Source organism: Drosophila obscura, unplaced genomic scaffold, assembly GCF_018151105.1.
Source record: "Drosophila obscura isolate BZ-5 IFL unplaced genomic scaffold, ASM1815110v1 contig_188, whole genome shotgun sequence".
NCBI classification, from domain to species: Eukaryota; Metazoa; Arthropoda; class Insecta; order Diptera; family Drosophilidae; genus Drosophila; species Drosophila obscura.
In genome coordinates, this window is record NW_024542776.1 from 908221 (window position 1) to 928571 (window position 20351).

General features: G+C 41.3%; 1 protein-coding gene and 1 pseudogene across 3 annotated transcripts in view; one reads left to right on the forward strand and one right to left on the reverse strand.

Moving 5' to 3' along the window:
- The first annotated feature begins 1491 nt into the window (after window positions 1-1491).
- LOC121404201 lies at window positions 1492-9433 on the forward strand (annotated as a pseudogene).
- Window positions 9434-14043: 4610 nt separating this feature from the next.
- The window catches only part of LOC111080911 (gamma-tubulin complex component 2 homolog), a 34754-nt gene continuing 28446 nt past the window's right edge, over window positions 14044-20351 (reverse strand). For 2 of the 3 annotated variants that reach the window (XM_041593440.1, XM_041593439.1), the window contains one exon: window positions 14045-14344. In XM_041593440.1, the coding sequence (XP_041449374.1) occupies window positions 14126-14344 (219 nt within the window). In that variant the 3' untranslated portion in view covers window positions 14045-14125. Of the gene's footprint in view, window positions 14345-20351 lie in introns of all 3 variants that reach the window. The other variant, XM_041593438.1, reaches the window with a different exon arrangement.

Here is a 20351-nt window from a genome sequence, read left to right on the forward strand (position 1 = left end):
GTCGAAGCAGTACTGTTGAAACAACCGGCGTAATTGTCAACCTCTTGCAGAATCATCAATCGATACGCATAAAACTTCATTGCGCTGACCTTACTATTCGTTTATTCTCCTGAAATATTAATTTATACAACTTACTTGTAAAATATTCGATGAACCTATTGGGCTTTGAGGTGGCTCAGAGGGGGCCCAGCTGAGGCCACCGGACGGGTCGCAGGTTGCGGATAGCAAACGGCCTACCCTGGTGGGTAGGTCAGCTGTGAATAAGCGGGCATCCCAAATAGAAGCAACTAAGTTGGCTCTGAGGGAGAGTACCGAAAATAAGCAGTCCCGGACAGCCAGCGGGTGTTCGCGAAGCAGCAAGACTGACGATGCGCTTGTGGTGCCGCCTCTCATCAAGTAGCTCACACACTCCCATCCCTACACATACCTACCCACATCCCAACCCCAACACTCACCTCACACCGGGCCGGACTAAGGTGTCATTCGACCCGTGCCAAGAGTCAGCACGGCTGGGGGCCCGGTATAAAACTAGCCCAGTCGCGAACGGAGAGCTCAGAGACTTGGCAGCCCCCTGTTCTAATGATGCCTTACCTGGGCAACGTAGATCTCTGCCCGGGCTGGAAATATTATGAATAACAAGCAATAAACAATAAAAAACAAGAAGGAAGGATCGTGTGAGTCGCTTCTGGCGACGCGACTCTACTTATACCCGTACTCAGTGAGTATATACATTTTTGAGCTTATAATTTTTTAGAATTTTAGAATTAAAAAAAAAAAATTTTACATTTTATATTTTTTTGCTACATCTGTTATCTACATCTACATCTACAATGTATATTTTACATCTAACATGAAGATTTGTGGGGGCGGAAGGGGGCGGGGCGAAATTTTGAAATACACTTGTAGCAGTGTGATATCACATGAGTCTGGAAACCAAATTTGGTTACCCTAACTCTTATAGTCTCTGAGATCCAGGCGCTCAACAAGACGGTCAAACGGACGGACGGACAGACAGACATGGCTATATCGACTCGGCTATTGATGTTGATCAAGAATATATATACTTTATGGGGTCGGAAACGTTACACACATCCACTTTTACCACAAATCTCATATGCCCCTTAACTCTTTTTTTGAGTACGGGTATAAAAACAACAAAAACACAAATACAAAACACTCCCCAAATGCCAAAAGGGAGTAATCTCAAGCAGGGGATGGGAGTGGTCCAAAGGCCTGGCCTAACCCGCTCAGTCGCAGGTAAATCTTGCTCGGTGGAAGGTACCGGTACGAACTCGGTGAGGTCCCATCCCGAATCCGTGGTGGGCGGCACTTCAAAATCCAAAACAGAAACCTTGGAGAGGCAGCTAAGCAATACTGCGGCTGCCCGACCTTCTGGTAAAGTGGAGGGAGACGATTTGCCGTCGACCAGCTCCCAAGCCAAATATAGATACGCCGAAAAGAGGAGTGCAGGTCACATACTCCGTCGGCAGAATGCTAGTACGGAGACCAGCCCGTCGGCCGACTGGCTGAAGAAGGTGGAGTGGGCCATAGCGGTGCTCCCCGACTACTGCTGCTCTCATACTCCGCTTGGTTTCAAGCGGAGTCGACGTAGTTCTAATCCAGGAGCATTGGGTGGTAGGAGGAAAGGTCTGTGGATTAGCGACGAAGGACTACAAGCTTACCGTAGCCCAAACAGAAGGTAAAACTCGTACTTGCATACTTTCAAAAAGACACCTGAATATCTTTCTGCTCCACAATTTTACAACGACGACAACACGGCGGCTAGCCTAGAGATACAGGGGACATACCTAAGACTGGTGTCGTCCTACATGGCCCACGAGGAAATCGACCCTCCAAGTGACCTCGTTCGCAAGATAGCCAGCGACAGCGAGAGGTCGAATACAGGCCTCATAAAAGGCTGCGATGCCAACGCTCACCCCACTTAATGGGGGACCTCGGACACAAATTTAAGGGGTGAGTCACTTTTTAGCTTCATCCTAACTCGAATCTGGTTATTTGTAATCGGGGGAGCGATCCCACCTTCATTATAAAAAACCGGCAGGAGGTTATCGACCTCACTTAATGTCTCACAAATTGTCAGACATAATTCAGAGTTGGTCCTAGAGGACCTATCCTTCTCTGATTATAGGTATATCGAGACAGTCCTATCTCTCGAAAACCCTACACCCACTGAATACATAAGCCCCAGGAAAGCCAACTGGGATATAAATAGCTCAAAAATGGAGAAATTACTCCCTTAGCACCAAAATGCCCGGACACTCAAGATGATCTTAATCGTCTAGTGGACAATTTCACGGAAGCATGCATGTCGGGTCAAGCAGCATAACGCATATGCCTACGCCCGGCAGCGTCTGTTCTGGCGGCTGTCTCCCGCTGCCTTCGTGTTTCTGCTGCACCTGCTGCGTTTAAGCAGCTCTCTTGCTCTACTCGGCTCAGAAGCCGAGCCTAACTATGCCATAATGCTCTCACGCTCTCGTTATGCATAGGGCACGGGAAGTCGGCCCATTTTGCCCTGCGATCAGTCAATTATTGATATTCAGAACGTTCGGTCTATATACCTAAAGCAAACATATTAAATACGCGTGCTGCCGCTACTTAATACTAATAAAATAAAATTGTAATAAATTTATCGGCTCTGTTCTTAAATTCAATTAAAATAGCTATTAAAAACGCTTAACAGCTCAAACATTGGTGACCCCGACGTGATTTGTGCAATTTGGTACATATCACAAACTACATTTCAACATAATAATTAACACTTAATTGCTGTTCGATCGTCTGCTTTGCTCGCCGCTCTGATCCAGTTCCATCGACCACATAACCAGTGCCATCGACCACATAGCTGCCGTACAAGCATATACACCGGCCGCCTGTGCATACACAAATTGCGCTTGAAGTTCCCGTTTGTTACGCGCGTTGCGCTTTGTGTTCCTCTTCCCGCTACGAACGTTTTTAGAACCGCTGCTGCTATGGATGCTGCCAACGACGCTCCAGTGCCCAGGGAGCAAAACAGGGTGTCTTTTCTGAGGATTAAGTCAACGGAACTATGTGAGAAAGTGAAAAGATTGGCTACCGCTTGGGAAGATGAGGCTGCTGTCTGTGACTATTACATGCTACTGGTAAAGCTGGAGCAGATCGAGAAGCTGAAATTTGAAACATTGCACAACGAGCTTGAAGAATTGGACTGCAACGAAATTCATAGTGGACTGTGCGACAGCTTTGAAACAATTGCCAGTGCTCTCAAGGCTTCGATCATGCTAGGATTAGCGGATACATGCCGCTGCATTCTAAGTTTGCTGGAGCAAATGCAACTGCAGGTTTTCCCGGTGCTCAGCCGCCACCTCGTCGTAGGCCAGGATCATCCCTTCCTCCCATACAATTGCCAAGGTTTAGCGGAGGATATGCGGATTGGACGGACTTTTACTCGATGTTCACGACCATCATCGACAATCATCCAGACCTATCCAACATTGAGAAGTTTCAGCATCTGCGATCTTGCCTGCGTGACTCGGCGTTGGAGACAGTTCGTTCGCTGGAAATCTCGGACAGCAACTATAATATAGCATTAGATTTATTGGAAAAGCGTTTTAATAACACTACTCAACACGATTTTTCCTCAAGGAACAAAACCAACTTTTTATTAAAGATTTGGGGCTTAGAAATGGTTTGATGATATTTTTTTTTTTTTCTATGGCAGAACTTTTTTTTGCAGAATTTTGTAAATCTGGAATTTTTTTTTTTAGCTTTTTTCAGAGGTAGCGATAGTTTTTTTCACATAACTCTAGTATCTTACGTCTGGTTGTAAAGAACTTTGCTATTTTGAAAAGATAATTAAAACAGCTAGAAGTTAAGCCCAAACACTTTGTGATTACAGCTTACCGTCTGGGAAATATAAAGCATTGAAATGCAAAAATTATGATTTTTGTGCGGTATTTCTTACGAAATTTTGACTTTAAAAACTCAGGAAAAGTCGAAAAAAAATTTTATCCTATGTCCTATGAACAAAGCAAACGAACAAGGGTTGTACATTTGGTACCTGATCGCGCTCCTTTGTTCCCAATTGGCAGTTGGGCCCGCCGCCTTCAAAAAGGTATTTTTTGTTCATTTTTTCCATATTTTAGGTTTGGTTAACGAATTTTAGCTCCAAAGTCTCTCCATAGATTTTAATGAGCGATACCTTAAAGGACGCCAAATTAACGCACCTAAACACAAAAAAATAGAGGACACAAGATAGACTTTTCTGATTTTCAAAGTCAAAATGTAAACACAAAAATCATAATTTTTGCATTTCAATGTTATATTTCCAGACGGTAAGCTGTAATCACAAATGGCTTAACTTCTACTGTTTAATTATCTCAAAATACAAATTAACCAGACGTAAGATACTAAAGTTATGTAAAAAACTATCGCTACCTGAAAAAAGCTAAAAAAAAAATACAGCTAAAAATTCCAAAAAAAAGTTCTGCCATAGAAAAAAAACCATAATCTTAAAAAATTTTAAACCCCATATCTATCAGAAAAAGTGGTTTGGATCCAGGAAAAAAATTGATTTTGTCGGTAGTGTAATCGTCGTTTAGTTTTAGCGCACATTTGAGATTCTGGGGCTGCAGGCAGTTTAGAATGGGTCAGTGTCGATGTGCGGGAGATTTCTGACAAGTTCAACGCTCATATCGGGCGCTGCAGGCTTTGGGCACGCCTGAGCAGATCGCAGGATGCATCATAGTGCAGGTGCTTCTTCGTAAACTGGACCCGGCGACTCAAGCCAAGTGGGAGGAACGTTAAGAGGACTCAGCCTTCGTCAACTTGATTCCGTCATGGGAGTTCATGGCCTCGTTTTTGGAGCAGCGATGCAGGACGTTGGAAACAGTGGATTTCGCTATGGCAACATATGCGCCAAGCAGTCAGGTGGGCAGGAGTAGAAAACCAAACCATTCTAAATCCACACTTGTTGCCATTAACCAAAATACATCAAGCTGCGTGCTGTGCAATGACAGCGCTCACGAAATCAATCATTGTCCCAATTTTATAGCACTGTCTCCCGAAAATCGCCATAAGGACGCCAAAAGGCTATCCCTGTGTGTAAATTGCCTCAAAACAGGGCATCGATTGAGTCAATGTAGCTCCAGCAAATGAAGTACCTGTGGACGTAGGCACCACACTCTCTTGCATTTCGGTGGCCCTGATGCTACTGCAGCCCAAGGTAGATCTGTTCCACTTGGCACTTCGTCTCCGTCTGCGTCATCTATTCCCATCGCTGAGTCCTCTGCTTCAGCGTCCACGGCGGCTACTCATACCACTGAACCATCTATCCCAGCATCTACCTCTTCTGCTCTTATTGCCCAGGGTCTCAGTGATGATGTCGTTCTGCTAGCCACGGCAACAGTCTTGGTAAAAAATCGTTCCGGAGTTTTTGTTCCCTGTCGAGCGTTGCTTGATTCTGGCTCTCAACTACACTTAATTACTTCTCGCTTCGCAAATCAGCTTCAGCTTCGAAAAATGAAATCATCAACGTCAGTATCAGGAATAGGAGATTCTACTTTTGTCACGGATGGAGTTTCGGTCAACGTCAGTCTGCACTCTCGCTCATCGGAATACTCAACTCTCATCACCGCTGTCGTAGCCTCTAGCATAACCGACAGGCAGCCGAGCTTCGGCATAGACACTTTCAACTGGAATATTCCAGCAAATCTGCCATTAGCTGATCCAGAGTTCTATAGACCGCAGCGTGTTGATCTTCTAATTGGCGCCAGCTTGTTTTACGAACTCCTCTGTGTTGGCCAGGTCAAGCTATTGCCAGGATTGCCCTCAATTCAGAAGACTCGCTTGGGATGGGTCATATCTGGAGGTTGTTCCCGGGTAAAGAAGGGGTCCTCTTTAATGGTTTCGCGCGCCCCGGCCGTAGCTGCGGAGGATAACCTAGACGAGAGACTTGAGTTCCTGCTGCGACGGTTTTGGGAGGTAGAGAATTGCATCGAACCCATAGTAAATTCTACCAAAGAAGAGCTAGATTGTGAAGCTCACTTTGTGCAGCATTTCCGCCGATTGCAAACCGGCGATTATTGTGTTAGGCTGCCGGAAAAATACAATCCGGATCTCTTGGGAGAATCGTACCATCAAGCTCTTCGAAGGTTCTTCTCCTTGAACGGAAGTTAGATCGCCGTCCTGATGTAAAATCTCTGTATGCTGCTTTCATAAAAGAGTACCTTGATCTAGGTCATATGTCCTTGGTTCCTGCCGAGTCAATCAGCTCCTGCCGATATTTTTTGCCTCACCATTGCGTCACAAAGGAAGATAGTTCTACAACCAAGCTTCGGGTCGTTTTCGATGGATCTGCATCAACATCATCTGGTGTCAGGGTCTCATCTGAGGACAGTAACTTGCAGTGTATTCTATGGAGGAATTCCATGCAAGAGGAGTTGCGTGTGTTCAAGCTGGACACCGTTACTTATGGGACGAAGCCTGCCTCTTATTTATCTGTGCGGGCGATGCATCAGCTGTCGCAAATAGAGTGGCAACGATACAGGAACTTACTGCTCAAATGGAATGGCACTATGTTCCCACAGCATTAAACCCGGCTGACACTCTCTCGCGAGGGGCTCTTCCAGTAGAGTTGAGCGAGTCACCTCTTTGGGCTCATGGACCTCCCTTTCTTTGCGGATCCTCTGATGACTGGCCACCCACTGTACTACCTGTTAAGCCAACCCTGGAGCTTCGTCGGAAGGTTCTCCTGGTAAAATCGCTCTACGTAGATCGTATCTGAGTCCAAGTATGCGAACTCTTTTGCGTCCATGCAACGCGTTTTTGGATATATTTACAAGTTTGTCAACCGGATTCGGCATCCCGGACTCACTGTTTCTGACATTGAACATGGAACTCAGTTATTGGTGCGGCTAGTCCAGCGTACTGAACTATGGGAAGACATGAAGACACTGCGTGCTAAGGGGGTGGTCTCCTCATCTAGTTCCCTCGTATCGTTGAATCCTTTCATGGATCATTTCGAACTTCTCAGAGTTGATGGCCGGCTGAAGAACTCGTCGTTGGATTTTGATGGCCGTCATCCCATCATCCTGCCCAGCAGTCATCCGCTTACGTTTGCAATCATTTCTCACTTTCACGAACGGAATCTGCACGCTGGACCTCGAGCCTCCGATCCCAATATTGGCCTATTGGGGGGAGGAAAACGGTAACCAAGGCCGTAAACAAGTGCGTAAGATGCTTTCGAACGAAGCCTAGAGTATTGGAGCATATCATGGCGGATCTTCCGAAGGAGCGGCTAGACGGTTCTCATGCCTTTGAGATCATAGGCGTCGACTTTTGTGGCCCCTTTTTCTACAAGCCAGAGGCACGCAACAAGGCTCCAATCAAATGCTACGTCTGCGTCTTCATTTGCTTTGCGACTAAGGCTGTTCATTTGGAGCTGATCAAGGGTTTGTCTACAGTCTCATTTCTGCACGGCCTAAAGCGGTTCATATGCACAAGACGAAGGCCGCGACAAATTTGGTCAGATAACGCAACCAATTTTGTCGGCGCCCGGAATGAGCTTTTGGATCTAAAGCGCCTATTTCTCAGCGACGGCCATCAGAAGGCGGTCCTGGAATTTTTTTGGTTGAGGCTATTGACTGGCACTTCATACCGCCACGCTCCCCGCACTTTGGAGGCCTGTGGGAAGCTGCAGTGAAGACGGCCAAGTATCACTTCTATCGTGCTATAGGCACCTCGGTGCTTGGATTTGAAGAACTGCGTACGCTGTTATGCCACATCACGGCAGTTATTAATTCAAGACCCTTAGTATCCACTTCAGAGAATCCTGCCGATCTGGACGTTATAACTAAAGCTCATTTCTTGAATGGCGGACCTCCTGCTTCGTTCGCTGAGCCTGACGTAACTCAGCTAAAATTCGATCGCCTGAACGGATGGCAGCGCGTTTCATATTTGCAGCAGATCTTCTGGTCCCGATGGAAGGAAGAATACATCACTTCACTGCAACAGCGCTCAAAGTGGCGCACGCCGAAGCCTAGTTTGGCAGTCGCAGATGTGGTCCTTGTTAAGGATGAGAATCTCCCTCCCATGAAGTGGCCACTAGCTAGGGTGGTCGAACTATTACCCGGAAGAGATGGCGTCGCCCGAGTCGCTGTTCTGAAGACTGCATCTGGAATGACCAAGCGAGCCGTTAAAAAGCTGTGTCTGCTTCCCCTTAAAGATGCTGTTGAAAGTCAGGCTTCCAACGGGGGGAGTATGTCGGGTCAAGCAGCATAACGCATATGCCTACGCCCGGCAGCGTCTGTTCTGGCGGCTGTCTCCCGCTGCCTTCGTGTTGCTGCTGCACCTGCTGCGTTTATGCAGCTCTCTTGCTCTACTCGGCTCAGAAGCCGAGCCTAACTATGCCATAATGCTCTCACGCTCTCGTTATGCATAGGGCACGGGCAGTCGGCCCATTTTGCCCTGCGATCAGTCAATTATTTATATTCAGAACGTTCGGTCTATATACCTAAAGCAAACATATTAAATACGCGTACTGCCGCTACTAAATACTAATAAAATAAAATTGTAATAAATTTATCGGCTCTGTTCTTAAATTCAATTAAAAAAGCTATTAAAAACGCTTAATAGCTCAAACAATGCAAAAAAGCCTTCACGGCAGCATGCCCCTCCACCAAAGCTAGGGGGAAAAAGAAACCCCCCTGTTGGTCAGAACAAATAGATATCCTACGTAAAAGCTGCAGGACTATTTTCAATAGAGCTAAAAGCCACAACGAGGAGGAGCACTGGGCAAACTACAAGAGTAAGCTAGCCCTATATAAGAGGGAAACTAGGAGAGCAAAAAGAGCCTCTTGGCAAAAATTCTGCTCTGACATTGAGGAGACGTCGGAAGCTGCAAGGCTCCGTAAGATCCTCTCAAAAACAGCCCCCTCGGTGGGTTACCTCAAAAGCATGGATGGTACGTGGACTAACTCTAGTGAGGAATCCCTACATATTCTACTCGAGACACATTTTCCAGGGTGCACAACCATCGAGCCGGCAGACCCCGCCACTGATGGACCGGTAACATCGATGGCGCACATCCTCACAAAAAGGAACATCAGCTGGGCAATAAATAGCTTTAGTTCCTTTAAATCACCTGGTCCCGACCAGGCCATTCCGGCTCAATTACAAAAAGAGACATAGCCATTAACTGGTTGCAATGCATCTTCAGGAAGATACTGGTAGTTGGAAAAATTCCTCACGCCTGGCGCAAGGCTAAAATAGTCTTTATCCCGAAAGACTTCAGACCAATAAGTCTATCGTCCTTTCTTCTCAAAACCTTTGAGAGACTAGTCGGGCTACATCTGAGAACAACCATAAATCCTCAGTGGCTGTCAGGCGCTCAACATGCCTACCGAAAAGGAAAATCCACGGAAACTGCACTCCATGAAGTAATCTCGACGGTAGAGAAATCCCTACACGTCAAAGAATACTCCTTAATAGCTTTCCTAGATATCGAGGGAGCTTTTAACAACATCATACCAGGGGCCATTACGGAGGCCCTGACTGACCTGGGGGTGGATCGTCACATGGTGATGCTCATTGATCAATTGCTTGCATGCAGGACGGTGACTTCATCAATGGGATCATCCACTCAGTCGAGGTATGTCAACAGAGGCACCCCGCAAGGTGGTGCAAAGGGGTGGCATATGCGGACGATGTTGCCATCATCTTCTCGGGAAAATTCCTCAAACACTTTGCGATCTAATGACTTCAAAGCTCACGCGACTGTCTGAATGGACAAAGTCACGAGGACTGAGAGTCAATCCCTCGAAAACTTCCTCCTGTCAACCCCCAATACTAAACGGCAGGCTCACCTTCAGCGACAATGCCAGATACTTAGGATTGGTAATTGACAAGAAGCTATGTTGGAACCTGAATATCAACGACAGAGTGAAGAAGGCCACGATAGCCCTCTATACTTGCAAAAAGGCCATTGGCTTGAAATGGGGCATGAACCCAAGCATAGTCCAATGGATATACCTAGCAATAGTTAGGCCAATACTACTCTACGGAGCATGCATCAGTGGAGCCCTACGCACCACACCAAATGACGCGCTAAAAGCCATCCTATGCCTCCAGAGCCTAGACCTTGCAGGCAGGGATCAGGTAGAAATGGCAGCAATTCATCTGAGAGACTCCGACCAATGGGTGTCACAGCACACCGGTCACGCATCTATCCTAAACAGAAACGAGATCGTCCCAACAAAAACGGACTACTGTGTTCCCAGGGAGTACATACAGTCATGGAAAAAATAATAGAAACGGCATGCGCACTCAAATTTGAAACCAAATATTTCATTTTTGGAGCAAATTGTTTGAATAAAAACAACTGTGCTTAGCTTCAGGATAATGGGTGTTACTTTGGATTCTCTTTTGGGCTCCTTTCGTAAAAATTATAAGCTAGGTACACTAATTTGTAGGAAGATCACGTTTTGCTTGGAAAAAATAATAGAAACGCATTCCAATTTTGTTCTTATATTGTAATAAAACGGTTAAAATCGAATTATAAAGGTAATATATTATCGCCAAAAGACAAAAGAAGATATGAAATACCTATTCCTAAGGATTCCGTTTTGTTGTTGTCATTATTCGGTTCAGAATGGGTCGTGGAGTATATTGTAGGGATAAAAAAAAACATATCTAAATTAAAAACTGAAGGCCACACAAGGTCAGATGGTCACACATATCTAAAATGGATTTAAAAAAAGTGTTTACTCGATTACTACAAAAATAGCGAGACACACGCGTACGAAAGCCCGCAACTGGGTTCACGACAGGCGCATTGTGAAAACAAAAAAAATCCCATTCTCTTGTTGATAGATCTGAAAAATGATCTTAAAGCACGGCTTGGTAGTCGTACTATAAGGAATAGGCTGATTGATGTCAATTTAAAAGGTCATATAGCTCAAAAAATATAACACTACTCCAAAAAAAGTTTAGAAACCGAGTAAATTTCGCGAAGGTGCATTTATGTCGTCCAAGTTACAAAAATGTGTTAAAGTCATATGAAACTAAGGTAAATGGGCTTATATTTGTTGGGAACCATATTAGGCATTTAATACTATCTCCAGACCCAGGTGTTCTGTTAAAGCGGGTATGCATGGTGGTGGGCACATAATGTTGTGGGGATGCTTTATCCATTCGATTATTGGTCCAATACTTTGGATATAGAAAAAAATGTGTGCCTCCGACTATGTAAATATACTCGACAGTATAATTCTGAGTAGGAAATACCATTAAAGTGGTAATTCGATCAGGATAATGACCCGAATCACTCCTAAATGCTACCAAGAAATGGTTCTGGACAAAGAAGTTTCCCTGATGGATTGGCCTGATGGAATACAACCTAATCTATAGATCACCTTTAGGAGATCTTAATGAAAAGGACTGGTGGCTAAAGGACCCAAAATAGGAATGATTTTGTCAAAATGTTAAGTCCGAATGGTTCTCCATGGATCCATCCATTTGTGACGAACTGGTGGATTCCATGGGTCGCAGATGGGTCGAAGTCACTAAAAATCACCTTGTCACTTCCAAATATGTAACTATAAGTTAACCTACTAGCCTTTGAAGCTAAGAAACGGTTCAAAGCTTAAGCGCCGTTTCTATTATTTTCCAGGCCCTAAAAATAAAAAATTTATTTGCTACACTAATTTTTTTTAAATTATTATTTGTTATGTTTGATACATAGCTGTATAAACTATCAATCAAAATTATAAACTTAAAAAATAAAAATTTTGACTGAAGAAAATTGAAAAATGCGAAAAAAAATTGTCGTTTTATTATTTTTTCCATCATGTAGATACTCCTTTTGAAATAATTATCCCCCACAGAGACAACTGGCTCGAGGGACCACCTGGCCCAGACGGAGCCATACAAATCTTCACAGATGGCTCAAAACTCGACAATAAGGTCGGAGGGGGAATCTACTCCGAACAGCTAAACATAAGACACTCTTTCAGGCTCCCAGATTACTGCAGTGTCTTCCAAGCGGAAGTCATAGCGATCAACGAAGCTTTGAGTTGGCTTTGTGAAATTGCCACTACGGCAACTCATTGAAACATCTACAGTGACACCCAAGCTTTGATCAAATCGCTAAATGCGATAACATCGAGCTCGGCTACCGTGGCAAACTGTCGCAAATCTCTCCACGAGATGGCTCATCAGTTTGTTATTAGCCTATATGGCAACAAATTCCTCGCCGAAATGAAAAGTAAACGGCTTTTACTTAATGATGCATTGACATGAATTTGACACCATTACAAGTGCAATTGAGCTTGTGCCCTTTTTTAAATAATATTTACTTACACCAACCTCAAAATTGGATTTGAAAATATTGGACAGGTCAACAACAAATAGTGAATTCCATCAAAAAGCTGTGGCAGCCCGATTCGGTTGTCGATAAATCTCTTTTTAACATAATAGAGGCCTTGAAATAAAATGTATGACGTTTGGCTGAAAACTTAAAACACAAAAGTAAGTGAAAGCCGGTGCCTGTCTGATTAAGTTCAACATCCATACTTATTAATAAATTGCTATTAAGCAAACGAAAATGCTACAAATTGGGTGCTCGTCCGAGAAAAGAGAGAATTGGATTTGCGTGAGTGTGAATAAAATTCGAAAGAGAGGGACGGGACCACCTTATATAATTTCATCATGGTCTTAATCTCTCCATGTATGATGGGGAGATTAATAACAAGATTGAGCAGTAAGCTGGGCCAAAATTTGAAAACAAATTTTTCTTGAATACACATTAACAAAAAATGTAATTCGTCGGTTTTTTCAAATAATATTGAAACTTAGAAACTAGTTCATTTTGATAATAGGATTTTTTATACCGGTACTCAAAAAGAGTTAAGGGGTATATTGTATTTGTGGTAAAAGTGGATGTGTGTAACGCAGATAAGAAAACGTTTCCGACCCCATAAATTATTTATATTAAATGATCAGCATCAATAGCCGAGTCGATATAGCCAGACAGACAGACGGACAGACAGACATGGGTATATCGTCTCGGCTATTGATGCTGATCAAGAATATATATACTTTATGGGGTCGGAAACGTTTCCTTCTCTGCGTTACACACATCCACTTTTACCAAAAATCTAATATACCCCTTAACTCTTTTTCAAGTACGGGTATAATTAATAATTATTAATAGCTATAGCTATCCAACGTAGTTTTTAAATTCGATGGAATTGCCCCGACTACCACCTCATAATCTGCAACTAAAGATCGGATCGGTAATTATTATGTTGCGGAATATAAACCAGCCACTTCTTTGTAATGGCACCCGACTTGCGGTGAAGAAATTAATGAACAACGTCATCGAAGCCACAATTTAGAAAGGGAAATATAAAGGAGAAGACGTTTTGATTCCACGGATTCCTTTGATTTCGAACGACATGCCATTCGACTTTTAACGGTTACAGTTTCCAGTGAGGCTAGCATTTACAATGTCGATAAATCAATCTGAAGGGCAGTCGCAAATTGTTTGTGGCATTAATCTTGAAAATCAATGTTTTTCGCATGGCCAGTTATATGTATGTCGCCTGTTCCCGAGTCGGAGTACCAACCAAACTATTTATATACGCGCCAGAGAAAAAAACAAAGAATTTTGTTTATCATAAAGCATTACAATAATAAACACTTTCTTTCTTAAATATTTTTTAGTTAATTATACCAATTCGAAATCAATATTTATAGTTAAGACAGCACAACGTCTGTCGGGTCCGCTAGAAATGATTTTCATGTGAAACAAACGGATAAAAAGGCACAGCTGAAAAATTAGTTTACTGTCGGAAAATCGACAGACGGGTCGAGACGAAGGATGTCGATAGCTTGAATTATATTATTCAAGATCAAATCGCTGGAGAGCTGCATTCATCTTTGATAGTCTGTTGGATTAATCAATGTGGAGTTTATCTGAAGGCGTTACAATGGGGCGATATAACGTTCGCCGGGTCCGCTAGTAATAAAATAAATATTTAAGTTGAATGTTTTTTTTATATTTTATTTTTCCATTTTCTTCTTCTTTGCCTTTCTTACTACTTGTATGCTATTTATTTATTTGTTAAGCTTAACCCATGGCATCTTTGACGCAAAGCTTTTCCATTTGATCGGAGTAGAAGGCGTTGAAGTTAATTCGGTGCACCAGATTCATTAAGCGATCGGCGGTGTTCTTCTTAGCCATTTTGTTGATTTGCTTAAGAAAAGATATCAGCAGTCCGGTAAATTCCAGATCGAAGCGTTTTATGCACTCCGAAAACGTATCTGTCGCATCCAACGAGGTCTCCAACTGGCATAAGTAAACAAGTTTGTAAACAAATCAAAATTTTTAAATTCCACATAAATCATAAGCTCACATATATAGTATATACATACATATATACTGATTGATTCAGATTTTAGAATATTTTATCTTTTTTAATTTTTCCGCTATTTTTGATTGCAATATATGAGCATTTCTTTATTTTCTCTTGTGTGTTAAATAAAGAGGGAGAAGAGGAACATAAAATAAAATATCGGGCGGCATGTCACTGTACTAATAACTACTTCTAATAAGATTACATGGCATCAATGATATAAATTTTATTGTTGCCTAAGCAATTCGTATTTTTTCCTCCGTTAAAGTATCAATGCAAAATTATGATGTGTAAATAAGGCACAGTGACTGAAGGGTTGTGTGAGCGAGTGAATTGAGTGCGCAAAGGGTTTTTGAATATATTTATTTAATTTTTCATCACTAACAAAAATGACTATTTATTTAAGCTTAACTGAATAAGCTTAAATGCAATATTGCATTTCGACTTTATTTGCATACCCGTATTCGAAGAGTTAAGGGGTATATTGCATTTTTGGTAAAAGTGGATGTACGCAACGCAGAGATGGAAACGTTTCCGACCCCATAAAGTTTTTATTAGTATTTTTGTATTTTTTTTTTAAACTGAAGTCATAGCTCCACTACCAGTAGGGCCAGAAACGTTCCAAACGGTATTTAACGGTAAAATATGATTTTCGAAGAGTTGGTAAAGCTTATGGCTACAATTATCATCTTATTAGCGTGGTCTTGTGTTGGAGGAAATGCAGGAAGCAACTGAAAATTTCGTTATTCTGGCTATAATAATCATCAGATCTGATTTAGATTCGACCATCTGATAGAAATGGTCGTTCTCTACGATACTATATTTTCAGTTTTATCGTATCGATTGTGGCTGCCACAGATTTTCGTCCTCTTTTTGGGGGCAGAAGGGGGCGGAGCGAAATGTTTAAATACACTTGTAGCAGTGTGATATCATATGAGCCTGGAAAAAAATTTTGGTTACTCTAGCTCTTATAGTCTCTGAGAACTAAGCGCTCATCAACACGGAAAGACGGACGCACAGAGAGACATGGCTATATCGACTCGGCTATTGATGCTAATCAAGAATATACATATATATACTTACTTTATGGTGTCGGAAAATTTTCCTTCTGTGGTTACACACATCAACTTTTACCACAATTACAATTTACCCCTTAACTCTTTTTTAGTACGGGTATAAAAAATACCGCATAGAAATTACAGTACTCGACAAAATCTAACGTTTTTTTTTCAAGGAACCAAACCGACTTTCCAAATACGACTTAAACAAAGTGGCATTACTATTTTAACTTCGAAAGTCCGAATCGCCCTAGGTGGCCACCTCGGAATCGTTAAGCCTAATACTCAGATCGAAAAAAACATCTAGCGAACAGAATCAGGGTTGATATTCGTATTAAACCGATAAGAAATGTTTTACGGCAAAACCTGTTTTCTAGGCTCTGTACGGAAGGCAGTACTCAGATCAAAAAACAAAAAGGTCGGTATATACTGGAAAAGTATCAGAAGTATTTGCTTGTTTTTTTGGTATGTTTCGAACCACCTAGAAAAAGATATTAATTTGATATCTTTTTCCAGCAAACACGGAGCAAACATTGCAACAGCAACAGGAGAACAAAAAACCAAATGAAATATTTTAATAGTGAAGACAAATAGAATCTAATTAATGCAGCATTATATAAAGGACAATTATATGGATATTATAATATAATATTTTTTATTAATTTTCATAAATATAAAACAAATATTGCTTTCAAAACAGTTTGTCTTTACGGGTGGTCGGCAGGGGTGGCGTCGCCATCTGCTGTTGCTGATAGCACTAGTCAACACGATTTTTCCTCAAGGAACAAAACGAACTTTTTCTTAAAGATTTGGGGCTTAGAAATGGTTTGATGAAATTTTTTTTTCTATGGCAGAACTTTTTTTTAAAGAATTTTTGAAAACTGGTTTTTTTCTTAAAGCTTTTTTCAGAGGTAGCGCTTGTTTTTTTACATAACTCTAGTATCTTACGTCTGGTTGTGAAGAATTTTGTTATTTTGAAAAGATAATTAAAACAGCTAGAAGTTAAGCCCAAACACTTTGTGATTTCAGCTTACCGTCTGGAAAATAAAAAGCATTGAAATGCAAAAATGATGATTTTTGTGCGTTATTTTTTACGAAATTTTGACTTTAAAAAATCAGGAAAAGTCGAAAAAAAATTATATCCTGTGTCCTCTATTTTTTTGTGTATAGGTGCATTAATTTGGCGTCGTTTAAGGTATCGCTCATTAAAATCTATGAAGAGACTTTGGAGCTAAAATTCGTTAACCAAACCTAAAAATGAAAAAAATTTACAAAAAATACCAGTTGGGCCCGCAACCTTCCAAAAGGTTTAAAAATGTGCCTGCCACAGATTTTCGTCCTTTGTGGGGCGCAAAGGGGCGGGGCGAGATTTTGAAATACACTTGTAACAGTGTGATATCACATGAGCCTGGAAACCAAATTTGTTTGCCCTAGCTCTTATAGTCTCTGAGATCTAGGCGCTCAACAAGACGGACAGACAGATAGACAGACGGACAGACAGACAGACATTTTTTTTCCAGATTGCTGGTATTAATAATTTTTTTAGCAATTACCAAACATTTTGATTTTATAGGATTTATTTCCAAGCCATTCTCTTTTGCCCATTTCTCTATTGTGGAAAGCATTTTGTTACACGTACTGACACATACATTTATATCGTTAACGCGACTGCTAACATAAATTTGGACGTCGTCAGCATATGGTACTTCACATTCGGACAAAACAGTAGGTAGATCATTAACATATATTGTAAATAATAAAGGGCCTAACACAGATCCCTGAGGGACTCCCCGCGTAAGCTTCATAAAACTGGAAACATTCGTACCTGAGACTACTGCCTGCAATCGATTTGTAAGATAGGACTTAACAAAGTTGACTGCGGTGTCTGAAAAATTGAATAGGTTCATCAATTTTGTGCAGAGTATGTTATGGTTTACGGAGTCAAATGCCTTACTATGGTCAAGAAGTGTTAAGAAAGTAACCCAGTTTTTGTCAAGTTGTTGTCGTATATCTTCCACAATATCCGTTATGGCATTTATACAACTTCGTTTTTTCCGAAACCCCGACTACTTTTGGCTAATCAGCGAGTTTTGAGTCAGAAAGTTTTCAATCTGTGAAGACATAAGATTTTCAAGAACTTTTGAGAGAAATGGAAGTATTGAAATGGGTCTGTAGTCATTGTTATGTTTTGGGATTGATAAAATTTTTTCCTTTTTCCATACAGTCGGAAAGGAGGACGTAGTAATGGCGTTTTTAAGATATACGTGACGTGGGACAAAATCTTGGAAAGTAACATTTTTAAGAATTTTGGACTAATGTTATCTAAGACTCCAGCATTGGACTTCACTTTTAAGTATACATGCAAGGACATCACATTGATTGACACTCACAAAGCTAAAAAAACTATTATCACAGAGTGGGGTTGAATTCAGGTACATATTGCTTGTCGCTTCAGGTACACCTTTGACATTGACATCGTGATCTGTCTTCTGTTTACATTTCCCTATTCCCAAATTGTTCATTTCAGTCCACCTTTGCTTAATAGTGGAACAGTTCTGAAATTTAGATTAATAGAAGTCACACTAAGTAGATCGTGTACCCTTGGTAACCATTGCTCTTAATCGTTTGTATGTTAAACGGAATGCATATGTTTTATAACACTTTCATTTAAGAAAAGCATTATCTCTCTGATGCATTAGATTGGTCTTAGCTTGGCTACTTTGGTTTTTAGGGGAACAAACTTATTAAACAGGTACTCAATATTGTTTTTTAAAACACTCAATTGACAATTAAGAGAGTAATCAACATGAGGAGATTTATAATTGGAAGACCAGTACTATGCAATATATTCTAGTTCTAGTTCATTAAGGTCAATATTCTTATAGTCTCTATTCGTAAAGTAATCAGTTTTGTAATCTAAAGTCAAGTCATATGTCATAAAAATATGGTCATGTTTAGAAATAGCTGGTACTGATTCCTGATCATAGAGTAGGTCTTATTAGGGTCATTGATGAAAAAAATCTTTCGGACACACAAAAAGTAATCTAAACTCATCAATTTTCCTTAGCAAACTTTGTGCATTTATGTGTTTGCTAATTATTTTAAGAATGCAACCGGGTTTGGAACCACCTATATCACCAGTCATTTTTTAAATGAGAAATTATAAGGGGCGCAATCTCAATATCTGATGAACAATATATTAAATTTATGTGAACTATGTTATAATAAATGAATGATATAAACTATCAAACTATATGTAACTATTAAATCTAAGAGTAATTGATTAAGAGTGAAAATTATTTAAGACGCCTACTGCGTCGTTTGATCCAGCCAAAGTTCCAGTGGGAGAGGCAGTGGATGAAACATAGAGAGGCTCGGCGGGTACGCCAGCTGGAGCTAGTAGCAAAAGCTCCTCCAAGCGTTCAATGCATTGAACGCCCTCTCTCCCATAACAGCGCACGTGCACAAGGCCGCGCCGCGTGAAGACTGCGGAGAGAATTCGGTGCTTCTTCATTCTCATGGCCTCTTTTTATATGAGGTAATGCTCTCTTAAAATCTGCTCGTTAACATAAATTGCAGCTTCAGAGTCAAAACCTACGATTGCAAGCTCAGTTGTCTCTTGCTCTCACGCCGGTATGACCCAATTATCCTGACAAGATTGATCTTCTCTCGGACGCTTTCTAATTTTATTAATATAACGAGATCCCGGATTCTTGGTGGTGGGGTCAGCTGGAGATTAAAAAAGAGCTTGTTAAAGATCGTCCAGCATCTCGACCCGTTCACCCAGTTGGTCTCTCTGAGATCGAAGATCGACCTCCTGCTCAAAGTTTATAACTCGGGCACCCATCTGCTTCACCTCACCAGCGATCGAGTCCAAGCGCTCGATAAGGCTGTTGAGGATGCGCTGCTCTGCTTCTCGGACGTGGGACGCAATTTGGTCCGTCTGCTCCTGGAAGCGAACTTTTAGCAGCTCCAGCACCTGTGACGAAAGGGCGTCGGAGCTCACTCACGGTTCCAGCATTATTCCGAGTGCGCTTTGTTGGCGGTGCAGTATAGGATGACATTGTTTTTGTTTTGTGTTTTCACTTGTTCTTTGAGCATGTTTTTCGGCGACTGCTCACTTATGCTTTGTTACAGTGTTTAGATGTGTGTGCAGTGATTTGACAGTGTTTTGTTTTTGTTTTTTTTTTATCCTTTGGTTTTGGCTATTATTTGTAGTTAAATGTAGTTTGAGTTGTCGTTTGCATTTTTTTCCTATTTTTGATTGATTTTTGCAGGTTTAAGCCGATAATTTACGTTAAAAAGACGGAGCGACTCGGAAACAAGGTGTATACTCTTCTTATTTAAGCTGCTACATCTCGCCAAAGTTGCAAAAACTTTAAAAATGTCAAATAATTCTTTTATGAACAATACTTTAAATGACGCCTAATTGATGCAACTTAATACAAAAAATATAAGTACATAGGATATAACTTTTTTTCGACTTTATGAAAAAAAAATTCTGCACTAAAATCATCAATTTTGCGTTTGAAAGCTTAATATTTCCCAGACCGTACGCTGAAGCTGCAAATTGTTCAGGTCAAAATTATAGCTGATTGCAACCAGATGTAAGATACTTAAGTTATATGAAAAAGAGAAGTGCTACATCCGAAAATAACATACAAAAAATACCTTTTTTTTAGTTATTTAAAAAAAGTTCTGCCGTAAAAAAACACAAAGAACAATAAATTCTGATTAAATCTGTTCAAAAGCAATTTTTAATCTTCGCTCTTAGTGATCTGAACTGGAACTCTGGCATACTCTTACCAGCACACCGATCTAGGCTAAAACTTTTTGGCCTAACCTCACTGCATCATTGCAGAATATGCAATGATGTGATGTT